The sequence below is a fragment of the Clarias gariepinus genome, chromosome 16 (assembly GCF_024256425.1).
Source record: "Clarias gariepinus isolate MV-2021 ecotype Netherlands chromosome 16, CGAR_prim_01v2, whole genome shotgun sequence".
Taxonomy (NCBI): domain Eukaryota; kingdom Metazoa; phylum Chordata; class Actinopteri; order Siluriformes; family Clariidae; genus Clarias; species Clarias gariepinus.
In genome coordinates, this window is record NC_071115.1 from 29,962,533 (window position 1) to 29,977,746 (window position 15,214).

The 15,214-nt window shown below is 38.7% G+C and overlaps 1 protein-coding gene across 7 annotated transcripts in view; it reads left to right on the top strand.

Moving 5' to 3' along the window:
* Positions 1 to 14,833, top strand: part of rbfox1 (RNA binding fox-1 homolog 1) — a 283,330-nt gene extending 268,497 nt beyond the window's left edge. For 6 of the 7 annotated variants that reach the window (XM_053514709.1, XM_053514712.1, XM_053514708.1 and 3 more), the window contains 2 exons: positions 11,156 to 11,231; positions 13,810 to 14,833. In XM_053514709.1, the coding sequence (XP_053370684.1) occupies positions 11,156 to 11,231; positions 13,810 to 13,932 (199 nt within the window). In that variant the 3' untranslated portion in view covers positions 13,933 to 14,833. Of the gene's footprint in view, positions 1 to 8,172; positions 8,226 to 11,155; positions 11,232 to 13,809 lie in introns of all 7 variants that reach the window. The other variant, XM_053514710.1, reaches the window with a different exon arrangement.
* Positions 14,834 to 15,214: the final 381 nt, after the last annotated feature.

Here is a 15,214-nt window from a genome sequence, read left to right on the forward strand (position 1 = left end):
ATATAAAATTGTGCTAAGTGACTGTATTATCCTGTCATATTTAAGTAACAGTGTCATAATCTGTCAGCGTTTCGTTAATTTAATTTATTTTATTTTTTTCCTGCATGTCTCGAGTGTTTGTGCTGTGAAATGTGCTGACTAATTAATTGTGAATGCCATCATTACGTCACCCTTTTATTTTGTGTGTATGTGTGTATGTGTGTGTGTGTATGTGTGTGTGTGTGCGTGTGGTGGTGCGTGGTGTCCTCCTGTTGCTCTCGGCTTGTCTTTTTCACACTCTCTAACGCACACACACACACACACACACACACACACACACACAGAGTGCCCAGTGTGTTCGCACTGCGAGTAGCACCTCTAACAGACCCTCTCCAGAGGCGGCGGCGGTGTGAATGTTTGTCAGGTGTGAGATTCGAGTAGCGAGATAATTAAGTCCTTAATCACGCGTTTGCTCTTTTGTGGACGAATGTGCTGGAGCATAAAGACACTCTGCAGTCTCTGAAGATCAGAGGGGGTAGAAATGTGAAAGTCGATTGATAATTCAATTTAAGTTTTTAAAAAAGAAATTTTAATCTAAGTTAAAAAAATACACTGGGGAAGAAAATAGATTCTATCATCAGTATTAAAACAAACTATTCAAGCTAACCATATCATTTAGAGTAAAGCAACATTAAGTGTAATTTAAATGTATTCAAATTAATCTGACTTAACACTTAAACCTTTAAAAAGACCAAGTCATCCCCCCAAGTTTGTGATGTCACAAAATAGGATTAATGGCTTGAACCTATATTGTCCGCTAAACTAACTGGCTAGCAATCGTTCAGGTAATGCTAGTGACAGATACAAACGTGAATGTTAAGGATCTATCATCGTAATAATTTTTGTTTGTTTGTTTTGTTCCAAACAGATTTAGCTTGAACTTGGAGAATGTTTACTGGACCAATTGCTTGCTTGCTGTGATGGCAAGGCTGGATATTTAAACATTCCAGTTTGCATATTTATGCATATTCATTTAGCATAGCATTATTCATCAGGGAAATTAAGTAGATTTGAGATGCTCCTAGGCCTTATGTATTCATTTGATATTTATATAATTATTGTACATGGATTTACCTTAATAATAAGAAGAAGAAAAAGAAGAGGAAAACGAAGAAGAAACATAGTTGCACCTACTGTACTGTATGTTCATGAGGCAACCCAATAGTCAGATATGTCTGTAATATCTTATACAGTTTAATAATGTTTACAGCATCATTGTAATCCCTTAGCCTCCCCCAAGACTAACTTTTAATGGTACGATCCATTTTCATTACCATGGTTCATGCTGTTAACAGAAAGTAATTAATGCCGAGTTAATTTTAAAATTAATTTCCTAAAACCGCACATTCCCAAGTGTTTTATTTCTTTTACACTGCAGTCATCTACTAATTAAAACAACTTTAATTAGTTACACACTTTTTAAAATCTTTCTGTAGTTACATTTAATGTTGTGGAACATCTGTGAAACAAGTTAGTCCCATTGCTGTTGGTCAGCTTTATTAGTCACCCCTGAATGTTAGATACAAACCGCTGACACTGGAGACTCCTTCCTTTACCGTTCCATAAACTTGACAGCATCAACGTTCACCCCTTTTTCTTTGTTATAGAACCGACCCTATTTCCAGATCTGTTCACCGTTAGTCAGATTACATCTAGTGTCCATTATATAGTTACTGTATATGTATGAGCTGTTGCTATAGAAACGGTAAAATATAAAAAAAAAAGGCATTAATACATAAAAAGTCTGATTTTTTTGTTGTTGTCAGAGCTGCTGCTATAGAGAAATAAATCAAAGGCGTCTGATTGAAGTGAGAAATAATTAGAATTTAGGATGACAGTAGATGTTTGTATCGTGATCAGATATACTGTGTGTGTTATGATGTTATATCATAGATTTTCGCCCTGAGTCCTGAGATGATTTCTGCAAAATAATGTTGTGATGTTGAAACTCCATTACATCACGTTTCTTACGCAAATCGTTCGCTCTCAGTCACAATTCCGCTCTGCTGTTTGCCCCCGGCGGCAAATAAAAATAGTTTTTATTTAAGAAAATGAAACCTGCTGTAAGATCACCAAGCAGTGAAGTTTTAAGGAACTGATGCAAATCTGAACTTTTCCTATGGTGAACAACACTGTGATGGATTTTTGTTTTACCACGTCAAACGTTCTGAAATGATACTAAATAATAAAAACAAATTACTGAGCACTGTAATTGTCTGGATTTAATTATTCACATTCTGCCGCCGAGGACTGAGAAGCGTTCATGGCAAAGAACAGATGTGAAATTGCCTGCAAATCAAGCGTAATTAGATATTAAGAAAATAAGGTTTTAATATTTGCCAAGTCTTGGCGTGTCGACCTGTGGCGACTTTTCTCTCTGTTCTGACAGATCTCGTTTGTCAGAGTGCTGAGAATCTAAAAATTACTCATTTTCATCTAATAAGTGATGATGAGAGCATACTGACTGTGAAGACAGCAAGATGGAATTCATGATAAAGTAGACTTCATGCTCATAGACTTTATACTAGATAAATTTATACAACTAACAACAACCAAAGCAAGGTGGCCAAACCAAACTATAGCATCAGATCTTAAAATACTGACACCTTTTACATTAAAAATACATGTATAAATAAAAAGTGAAAACAGTTTGTGAACCAAACAATTAAAAATGCTTTTTTTTATTTATTTATTGTGCAATTACCTTTTAATTAGGTTTGTGCCGGTGGTGTTTTTTTCAGTGTCTAAGGCAAAGTAAATATGGAATCATTTGTTTGTTTTTTGGGAGTTTGGAACATTAAATTAGCTAAAAAATATTGCTAGTGATTAGATTAGTGCTTGTTTTTATATTCTTTGTTTGGAAAGGGTGCAAATGGTTTTGGATGTGCATTTTTCAGACGACGTCTAGCTCTACGTTGTATGTTGTTGACTGGTGAATTCGTAAATGGGCTCAATGCTTGCTGCTGTTTCTCTGGGGAAAAATGAATAGAATGATAAATATACCAGGATTAAGACTAGCAAGACTACAACTACTACTACTACTACTACTACTAATAATAATAATAATAATAATAATGCCAGGCTCACTCTGCTAAGTGTGCCAAGTATAAAAACTTTACAATAGATTTATCACCAATTTAAAGTGTCTTCCCTTATAACTGTGTTGTTGTTAGTCTTTCGGCTGTTCCCGTCGAGGGGTCGCCACAGCAGATCATCAATCCGCACAACAACTTGGCACAGGTTTTATGCCGGATGCCCTTCCCGACACAACCCTCCCATTTTTTGCTGGGTGGTATGGGGGTGTGGCAACCTACCGACGGCGGGGCTCGATTCCAGATCCTCAGATCTCCGAACCAACAACTTAGAGCCTTTAGCCGCCCATGTCTTCCTATATACTATATTATGTGCTATAAATAGTGTTAAAGTTATTGCTACCAGCCATGTCTGGTTCATTATATATACAAAATGTCCCAAATGTGAATTCAGTGTTCATAGGAAACAGGTGGAAGGGATTTGAATTTCTGATCACGCCATCTGGAGTGCCCTAGGTCAAGGCCAGATGGGTCAGGACAGCATGTTGCCGTTCTTCACCTCACAAAGCCCTCTAGTCCAGCCTCGATGCCTGCATTAGCCCACTGAACTTTGTGACCTTTGACATTCCATGTTCATGCTCTCGGTTGTCCGATGCTCCCGGAATCCACGGGCGAACACACCAGCTGTGTTTCTGCGCGCCACAAGCACTTCCTCGGTTTCTTCGTGTCGAATAGGCTGCTCAGATACGAAACAGCTTGTTGTGCTTGACCTTCCCGTTGTTGCTTGATTGAGAAAGCTTAAATTAGCTGTTGACTAAATGACTAAATAATTACTTCATTACTATTAACTTTTTATGCTCCTTTACATTCATGAACCATGAAGCTTCCTATTAAGCGCATAAAAAACAATAACAAAGTGAAGTTGGTTGCTGGTTCAAAGGTTAAATGTCCTGTTTTGTGCCCAGAAAAATGACACGTGTTTTTACGCTGTTGTTCAGTCACGTTTAACTGGCTCTTCAGTTAATGCTTGTGTTTTGCAGCATCATGTAGAAGGTCATGTTTCCATCACGCTTTTGTAAAGCGCAACAAAAGTTGCTGCTTGGTTCATTTGTTCGACTGCGTACCCGCAACAAGCTGCTTTATTTTCCCTCCGGTCAATAGTGCCACGCTGAATCGCCGTGCACATTAAAAAAAAAACAAGTCCACTAATGTGATTAAGAGGGCTGATTTTATACAAACACTCACAGCGAATGAATGATTCATTAAGTTATTAAATTATAGCTGCGAGCAGCAATTAAAAAGGAGCTCTGCAAGATGGCTGCCAAGACTGTGTCCCTAATTAGACGTGAGATCGAGGTCGTGATGCGTCATTTGTCACACCTGTGCACTGAGTCATGTGGGCTGGGTAATGCAGCAAATGATGTGGGTCGCATTCACAGTGTTTGTTTATGTAGCATGCTAACTGCTAGATTACACTCTCCCTTTCTAGTAACTGCTTTTACCCGCTTCCCTTAGACACTGACTATACAATTCTTCAATACATATTAACTATATATTCCTTTCGTAAACACAGACCTTACACTCCCTGCCTTAGACACTGACTTTACAATCCCTGCCTCAAACACTGACTTTACACTCCCTGCCTTAGACACTGACTTTACAATCCCTGCCTCAAACACTGACTTTACACGTCCTGCCAAAGACACTGACTTTACACTTTCTGCCTTAGACACTGACTTTACACTCCAGGTCAGGTCTCTCTTTGCATTCCTGCCTTAGACGCTAACATTACATCCCTGTCTTAGACACTGACTTTAGAGTCCTACCTTAGACACTGACTTTACGCTTTTGTCTAAGAAACTGACCTTACATTCCTGCCTTTGACACTTAGTTTATGCTTTTGCCATAGACACTGACTTTAGATTTCTTAGACACTGACTTTTACGTTCCTGCCTTAGATGCTGACTTTAAATTCCTGCTTTAGACACTGACTTTACGTTTTTGCCGAAAACACTGACTTTACTTTGCTGTCTTAGACACTGACTTTGCAATCCCTGCCTCAGACACTGACTTTACACTTCCTGCCTCAAACACTGACTTTATACTCCCTGCCTTAGACACTGACTTTACATGTCCTGCCAAAGACACTGACTTTGCACTCCCTGCCTCAGACACTGACTTTACACTCTCTGTCTTAGACACTGACTTTACACTCCCTGCCTCAAACACTGACTTTACACTCTCTGTCTTAGACACTGACTTTGCACTCCCTGCCTCAGACACTGACTTTACACTCCCTGCCTCAAACACTGACTTTACACTCCCTGCCTCAAACACTGACTTTATACTCCCTGCCTTAGACACTGACTTTACACTTCCTGCTTAAATACTAACTTTATACTTCCTGTCTTAGACATTGACTTAACACCCCTTGCCTTGGACACTGACTTTACGTTCCTGCCTTAGACACTGACTTTAGAGTCCTGCCTTAGACACTGACTTTAGATTCCTGCCTTAGACACTGACTTTGTGCTCTTGCCTCAGACACTCTCTTTGCATTCCTGCCTTAGACGCTTACATTACGTTTCTGCCGAAAACACTGACTTTACTTTTCTGTCTTAGACACTGACTTTAGAGTCCTACCTTAGACACTGACTTTACTTTTCAAATTCAAATTCAAATTTTATTTGTCACATACACAGTCATACATAGTACGATATGCAGTGAAATGCTTTTCTACCGAAAACACTGACTTTACTTTTCTGTCTTGGACACCGACTTTACACTTTTGCCTAAGACACTGATTTTACACTTCTGACACTGACTTTAGGTTTTACACCCTCTTTCTAAACAGTAACTTATACACTACCTCTCTTATACACTATCTCTCATCCCCTTCTGTAAATTCTGACTTTACAAACTCACTTCCCTTTGTGCTGCCTTTTCATGCCTTCCTGAGCCCCTGCATTTCTGCTCTTCCTTTAGACATTGACTTGCCTCCTTCCCTGGCTGCTGGTTTTATAGTTCTCCTTTAGATGCTCGCCTGCCGTTTTATTTTCCTCCACAAATAGAAACTGTTACCATAGAAGCCGCTCTAAGTGACGGCTATATGGATGGCTAGCTCATAATAATTTGTACATTCCTTAAAAAAGTCAAATAGGCTTTCCTTTTTTCTTTTTGTCCAATTCTCAAACATTAGTATTTTAGTCAAAAATGTTATTCATGACTAATATGTGCTGATCTCATTAAATCTACTGGGGCTTTAGTGGGAACATATGCATATCAGTATATTTTGAATAAATATAAGCATATATTGTATTATGAATTATTCAATATGAAATTAAATAAACCTGTTTTCTAGTTTTTCTTTTTTTTTATTTAAAGTATCAGTATCAGCATCTTGTACCTTAAGAGGCGTGGCAGTGTTATAAAAGATAATCCCAAATAATTATGATTATTATGCTAAAAAATAAAAAGTGCTATATGACATCACATGAAGTATTTTAAAACCATGATCATATATGTTCATTAGAAAACAAATAATTATCACATGTTAATCTTTACAAGATTTATAAATTCATGCTCTTGAAGTGATAAATGGTGTTTCTTTCATGCTGTATTTGAAATGTTGCAAAAGAATTAAGTTATATACCTGATATATACGTGTGCTTTGTTTGGTTATGATACTGTCAACCTTCCATAACGCTCCAAACATCCCGGGTACGATGTGTAGTCCATAACCTTACATTGTGTCTTACACTGTGATGTTACCATTCAATACTTTGTAGTGATTCAGTGTGGTTGGATGTATGCAGATGCAAAATGTTATTCTGTCCTGTTTTTTATTATTATTATTATTTTTTTGGTAATGCTTTACATTAGAGTTTTTTAAATAACGTACATATACATGATAAACTTTAGCATAAATAAACCTTACGTCAAGTTCCAAAATTGACATTTGTTAAAATTTAACAAGCTGAAAATCAACAATTAACTTATTAAAAGCTGAACATTTGCAAGTCGAAAATAGATGTATTTGATTTTCTTGTAAATTTTGCCGATTAATTTATTAATCTCTTGTTTATTTTAATTAGTTTTTGTTCGGTTGCTTTAAATAAAATCAACAAACGACCAACAAACGTGTCACTTTTACATTATTAATATCACTGCCGTTTTTTATTTAATGCCAAAATTCACCTTAACTAACAAACAAACCTTAACGTAAAGCATTACCTCTTCTCTCTTAGTTTTCCCGTGGCGTACATATTTCTACGCATGTCTCAGTTTTATATTTATTACTTTCTTTCTTCTGTTCAATATAACGCTCCGAATCTGGTAGCGCTTTGATTTACGCCACTATGCCTGCAGTGGTTTCAGGAGCCTTGACACGCTCAGGAACAGACTTAAGGCCAACACAATCCCTCCAGAGAAGGGCACGGTTTAAAAAAGAGCAGATGCCCGAGAGCCGAACCGAGCCAGAGCGCACTTCGCACTTCTTTATTGAATCGGACGTGTGGATTGAGTTAAGCCATGTGTGCTGCGCTGCGTGCCTCACTTCTGATTTGATCTCATCTGTCATGTGATTTATATTGTGTATATATATATATATATATATATATATATATATAGTACAGCAGGGTCATCTGTTGGGATATAGACGGAAAAATCTGAAACATTAAAACAAAAAATGGTGTAAAAATCGAAAGAGAGTTTTTAAATCCCACCGGTCTTATAACCATTAACGCTTGATTGTTACTGAATTTCCTAATTTTTCAAACCCCAATTGACCTTCCTGACAAGATTCATGAATAACCTCGCGTCTCATGCTCTCGGACCCTGCTGTATTACATATTTCTTCCCCTCCTTACCCCCCACCCCCCTTTTTTTTTTTCTTCCCAGCATGCTACATGCTTTATGTCGAGTGTAAGACCGCACCACGCTCTTATTTGTGTGTGAACTGAAACCCATTTGCCATAAATCACCCTCCACCTCCACCTCCTCTTTTTCTCCCTCTTTTTCTTTTCCTCCCCCCCTCCTCTCACTTTTACCGCCCATACAGCCAGTCAGCAAGCGGCATTGTGAATTTTATCTTCTCTTGCAGAAATCATTTCGTCCTCGTTGCGGCAGATGAAATTTCTTGTAACACCTCTTCAGGTAAAATAAATAAAATATGAAAATGAATAACAGCTCACCCTCACTTTCTCGATGCACCCACGAGGGAGCGGGCATATCCTTTTTTTATGCACCTCGACAGTGAGTGCTTTTATTGCTCGCCTCTCTCTTGTTGCCGCCCCCTCAATTAGTAGATTTGACTTTTTTTTTATTTGTTTTTTTTCATTTATTTATATATATATTTATATATATTTTATTCTTTTCCTTATGGAATGCACATTTTTGACAGAGGGAAGTAGTCGTAGCATTTTGCATGAGGACAGCCGGCAGACATTGCAACCCCGTTTTTTCTTTCTTTCTTTCTTTCTTTCTGTTGGTTCCTTCCTTTGCAAGGCACTGCTTTCCGACAGTGCATGCGTTCCCTCTCAGGAGTGAAATGAACACGCGTGCGTGCGTGCGTTTGTGTGTGTGTGTACGGTTATGCGTGTGTCTTGGGGTTTATTTCCTTTTCTTTCCTTTCCTTTCTGTGATCGATTTTTACTCCTTGTCAGAGCATCTCCATCTCGGTTGACGTGTGTGTGTGTGTGTGGTGTGTGTGTGTGTGTGTTGGTGATGATGGTAGTGGAGTGTTTGTCATGTTAAAGCTCGCTCGCTTGGTTTGTAACATCTTGCACACCTGGCTGTAGGAGGCTAGACGTCCGAATGTGTCCTGGCTTTTTTTTTTTTCTTTTTTTCTTTCTTTCTTTCTTTTTTTTCCTGAGGCATTGTTGGAAGAGAAATTGACCTGTCCATCCATCCACATATTGATTTCTGTTTTTTTTTTTTTTTTTTTTTTGCTTTAACGACCCCTTTCCTGTTAACCAAGGGCAAATTAATATGCTAACAGGACGGCGGTTTCTGACGATGTCAGCCGTTTTTTGTGGAAATCTCGAATTCGGACGAGCGCTTAGCCGCATGAGCCAAGTGCGGAAAATTATACGACCCCGGTGTGAGCTTAAGTGCTTTCCATAACAGCTCGGTGTTTAACGTTCTGTCTTAGTGACTAGCTGAAAAAAAAAAACCACAACTGCTGCTTCTACCTCATCATAACACTGCCTTGAGATTCATTAATACATTTACAAAAGAAAAAAAACAGCATCCGTGTAGAGCGTGTTATCAGTAGCCTCTAGCATGCAGCAGTCGCCGGCGTTAATTAGCAAACACGCTCTCGTGAATCTGTTTCACCTTTGACCCACCTCAGTGAAATCTTGAAAGGTCACACGTGGGAATCTACAAGAGATAACGAACTCAGATCATTCCTGTGCTTGTGAGATTTCAGTTCACATTTACGCTCAAGACGTTAGTTCTCTTTGACTTTAAACCCCGCTTTATTTCATCAGTTGATTAAAAGATGCTTTAGTGAGGATCATTAAATTGTAAGATATTGTGTTGGATCCAGGATTCTGATTGTTCGGGAGGTGTAGTAGCGCAGCTGCAGGTTTTTATCAAGGCCAGCATCCTAATACAGTATCGTTTCTACAAAACCACGACTCGGAATAGGACAGGAAAGGATGCAGCCTGAAATAGGGTCATGTTTATGTTTAGGATTTTTTGGAAGGAGTCTCCAGTTTCAGGGTCATGTTTTGTGATATGGTCAGGACAATCTTTCCCTTTTTTTTCTTTTTTAAATGACATCAGGGTGAACTTGTTTTTCTCATCACGCACCACTAAATTAAACATGGATGAAAAGTGTGCTGTCGGTTAATAAATACTACAGTTCATTGACTGTTGTGAGAGAGAAATCAAACTCCTTTAGTTTTAACTTGCGGTAGCTCGGCTTCATTACACCACCTAGTGTGTGTATAACACGGAGTGTTTTATTCTTCGCTTAATAATCTCGATGGGCTTTAAGACAGGGACGAAGTACACGAATTCATTAGGGAATAATTTCATCAAGATACAAACAACTCTTTATTTCATTCCTTTTTTAAGAATCGTAATTATAATTGTTAAATTTCTTATAACTGATGAAATAAACTCTTTTAAATCGAGACTTTATGGACTCTGTCAGACTCCGTTTCAAATCTTAGCTGGTCAACCTTCCGGGGTTAATTTAGCAGACTTGGAGAGAGTGTGCTTTTTCTTTTTTTTTCCTTTTTTCCCCCCTTCTTCATTCTGAGAGTGTATGACCTCGTGCCCCCTCGCTCTCAGGTTCATACAGATTAAAACTATCTCCCGTAAACAGGCTTTTATAAATCTCTCGAGTGCGAATAAAAAGGAATAACGCGGTAATTTAGATTAACTTCTTAATCTTGATCTGGTATGCGAATATGCAAACGAGCTCATCCTTGGCAGGTCGTGCCCTGCCTCCTGATTGGCTCGATGTGGTCCAGGCCTCTGGTCTTTAACGAGGGCAGCAGATAAAACCTGGATTATTTTGCTTAGCCTCTGGGTATTTCACATACGCACACACACACTCCTCTCCGTCAGAGCTGGGGCAGCAGGAGGTGCTTGTGTGTCTAAAGTGAAATCCTGATAACGGCGTTCCACTTAAGACAAGAACAACTGTCTGAAATCATTTTAATCTTTTTTTATTTATTATTTTTTCCCCCTCAGCACACTCGTCCTTTATTTCAGCCAGACGAGAATGATCTTTGTTCTCGCCGTTGCATGGATTGACGTGCTATTTTGCGTTATTTTTGGTTTGTTTGTTTGTTTGTTTGTTTTGTTTTTGGTGAAGATTGTAAGTAGCGATGTTCCTCTGCATTCCAGAGCATGAAGGCAGAACGCCTCGCCGTTCCTCTTTCTGTAATTCCATCTGATTGTCATCGTGCAAACACTTTAACATCGTGTGCGCTTGTGTATGATTAAACGCTTCTTTCTGTCTTGGTGTGCTCATTTTCATCACTCAGAAGGTGTGTATATGTCTGTGTGTGTGCGAAGACGTGTGCAAACGTGACACGCTTGTGTTTTTTTTTTTTTTGTCTCTACAGTTACGGACGAGTTTATGCTGCCGACCCCTACAACCACGCACTTGCTCCAGCAGCCACATACAGCGTTGGTGCCATGGTGAGCCCTCGTTGTGTCTCTCAGCTCAGCCTCTCACCTTTCTAGTTATTTTCCCATTTGGGTATCATTTGCTTCTTGTTGTTGCTTGTTGTTGTTGTTGTTGTCTTTTTTTGCGCTCCCCCCCCCCCCCCCCCCCCCCCCAACCAGTGCATGGATTTTAGTACAGCTGACACCGGCTCGCTTAAACTTAATTGAATTTGTCTTTTGTGCTAACGGCAGCCGAAATGCCACATTAATCCTCGCGGTAAACGTGATGAATGTCTTAATTTCTTGGCAGTGTAGTGCGTGTTAGTTATTATATTTCTAATTTTGCGAATATCACCTAGCCGAGCGCTCGGCTTAATGGAATAATTAGTCATTTTGATAATTGAATCCATCACCTTAGTGGCGCGGCGGCAGCGGTAAGAGCTAAAAAAAAGGGGAGGGGGGGGTTGATTGAGAGAAGGAGAGGGAGAATAAGAACGAACGCATCGAGTCGAGTGAGCGGGAATTAGCCTGTGGCGTGGTGTGATTTCCATCACAATGCAAATTTTATTTAACTTCATACCACTGTATGGATTATTATAATATAATCATAACAGCACAGGAAGTCCCTGGAGTTAAGGACTCACCTTCTTGTGTGTTTTATCTGGACAGCAGAGTAGGGCTAAGACTAGGATTTGACAGGAAATGAAAGCCACACAGTAGGTACCTGTTCTGACCTACCTTTGATTCACAGTGGAACCTTGGATTGCAAGCATTTTGCAAGACGAGCGCAGAATATTTAAATAAATGTTAACTTGATAAACGAGAGAGGTCTTGACTTGACGTGTAGTACGCATGCCCTTTGTCAGCCAAGCATCACGTGATGACGACCGTGCCAACGGTTCTTCTCTATCGCGCGCTGTGGGATTGTGGGTAATCGTCTCAGTGCGCGTGCGTCAGTCATATAGTCAACTATAGTTATTCTCAAAATATGGACCAATAAGGAAAATGGGAAACTTTTAAACAAGAGAGAAGGTATTTTTTTAAAAATAACACTAAGATTATTTAAGGCTAAATACTAACATTTTAATAATGTCAGGAGAGTTTAGGAAGAAAGCAAGAAAAAAAATAAAAAACAGGAAAAAAGTTACGGGTCAATAGAAAGGGCTTTTATTTTGATTGCTCTGTAAAAAAAGGGGGGGTTAAAATCAGTATGTGCAAAAAATTTTCGATTTTTGAAGATTTTGCATGTTGAGGCTCATTTTACTCTTAAAAGAAAAAAAAATGAAAGCTCAACCTTAACAAAGAAAAGTATGCAAAGTCAAAAAAAGAAAAAGTTAATGCTAAAAGGAAAATGAACATGACTCGAAAGTAAACTTAAGTGAATGTTAGCATGCGAGCTTTCACATTATGTACCCGAGATCACTTATTTATACCCAGATAAGTACTTCATACTGTTGGTTGCACCGCGCATGTGTTCGGTTTGCTGACCACCAATAAACGGTCAGCAAAAAAATAATAAAAGCAGCTTTACACAATCAAAAGAAATTATTTTAGTTTGTATGGAATGTAAATGTGTAGGAATCAAAATGGTCAGATTGTCCCTGATGAACAAGCCGAGGGCGACAGTGGCAAGGAAAAACTCCCTGAGATGGTAATAGGAAGAAACCTTGAGAGGAACCAGACTGAACAGGGAACCCATCCTCATCTGGGTGATAACAGAGAGCAGGAATTGATCTACAGTCATACTGTGTGTTAGGTGGCAGCCAGTTCAGCTATAACAGTTGATGTTAATTAATGTTAATATGAAGTCCAGGTGATTAGAGACTCAGGTAGACTTGTAGGAATTTCCAGTCCTGAACTATCGAGCAACTGCAGCCAAGTCAAGTCCTCAGAGAAACAGCTGTCAACACCAGTCGAGGCCAGAATCGTCTTTATGGTAGAGTGAAACCATCCCCAGACACCAGGCTCATCACAAAGCATCACACGGGGCATTCATGTGATGAGAACTCCAACCAGAAGCAGGGCACCAGGATGGTTTAGACAGGTTTAAGGAAGTCACCCTTCGCACTAAAGGCTTGTTTAGCCTTCAGAACCGTTAGCTTTGGTTTAGCCTTTAGCTTAATCTAATATTACTAATATTCCTACTTTATCATCGTGCATGCAGTTCAGAAGGATGAGATCAGTGCATGCTGCACACACACAGATTCCAAACAGCGATCCACTTTCGTAGTTTAGGTGCAGTTGGCTTTCATAATTGGGTCAGGTGTACTTGAACCCATGTCCAAGTCCCTTGCATGAAAACACCCTTAGGAACGGAACTGGTCCCTAACCAGAGGAGTTTCCGTAATGCATGTTGTGTAATCCTGTAATGGATGCCCGTGAAGTGCATGACATCATTCACGGCTTTGTTTCATCTTTTTTTTTTTTTAGCTCATCTTTTTATTTGAAGTAGCTAAGCACGTTTCTGGCATGCGGTATCTCGGTGTTGCTTGCTGCATGAGGATCGTCGTACAGGTACAGGAAAAAAACATCCGTCATCATGTCGAACGTTGATTGTGTTTAAAGTGTAAAAAAAAAAAAAAAACAGCACGCTGGCGGTTTGTCTTCGCAGAACGCTTTCGCACCGCTGACCGACGCCAAGACCAGGAGCCACGCGGACGACGTGGGTCTCGTTCTTTCTTCGCTGCAGGCTAGTATATACCGAGGCGGATACAGCCGTTTCGCTCCATACTAAAAAAAAATTAAATAAAATAAAATAAAAGGAAATGTAATACACACACCTAACTCAACTCAACTCAACTCAACTCAACTCAACTCGAATTCTTCCCGAGGGTGGTACAGAGGGAATCACTTTTTTTCCGAGGCCTGGGTATTGCAATACAATGCAGTCGTGCATCATTTTTCAGCACCTCTTGCGGAGAAAAGAGAGAGGACAAAAAAAAGAGAAAAAAAAAGGAAACACACACGGATATTTTTCATCTTATACCTCAAGATATTTTGTGCTGTGTATTTTAATATTGTGGGTTTTTAATTTCTAAAAACATAGAATTGTTGGCTGTAGAGGTTTCTGTGGTGATCTAGAGAGCTGCTAGATTAAAAAAAAAACAACAACAAAAAAAGAAGAAGATGTTTAAAGGAAAATAAAATTGTTAGGGCTTTATTGTTTATGTAAATGAATTATGTATGATAAATATTTAGTCCCTTGGGGTGATCATATTTTGTAAGTGACTACAGTAGTACTGGATTTCTGCTTTTTGTTGTTCGGTTTTTCTTTGTTTTTTTTTGGTTTGATTTTTGGTTTGTTTTCTCGGGGGGTTTTTTATGGTGGATTAACGGCCCAGACACCCACGGAAGCAGCAGCAGGACGGGGCAGGAAGGAGACCGGCCCCGCCCTGAGTGGCACGAAGACACAGTATGGGAGGAGCGAAACCACTAGCGTTGATTATTTCCTCCGTCTGATACCAGTCATTACTCCAAACCAAAGTTTACTTTTATTACCTTTTTTTTCTTATGTGTTTAACAGAAGCAGCTCTTAGAGTAACTCCAAAACCATGACAGTATTTCATATTTAGTTTGTAGGTTTAGATCCTGACTAGTATAGAACGCCAACCACAAATGTAAAATACACATATATATATATATATATATACATACATACATATATATATATATACATATATATATATATATATATATATATATATATATATATAATTAAGGTACTTCCACTATACTGACTGATTTGCTGAAATTTATATTATGAAAGAGATTTAAAAAAAAAAATCTGTAAAGGTATTGGTGTTTATATTTTTTCTTGTTTTTTTTTTTCTTCTCTTTTCCAAAAGTAATGATTATTTCTACCGATTAAAAGCGAGGGATGAATTATAATACATATAATAATTTATCATAATAATATTAGAGATAATAAACCATATTACAGTACATTTGAGCTGTTTAGTGGAAAATGTTCTCTTTTATGAAATGCACAGCTGTGTAACGTTTTAGATTTTAGCGTA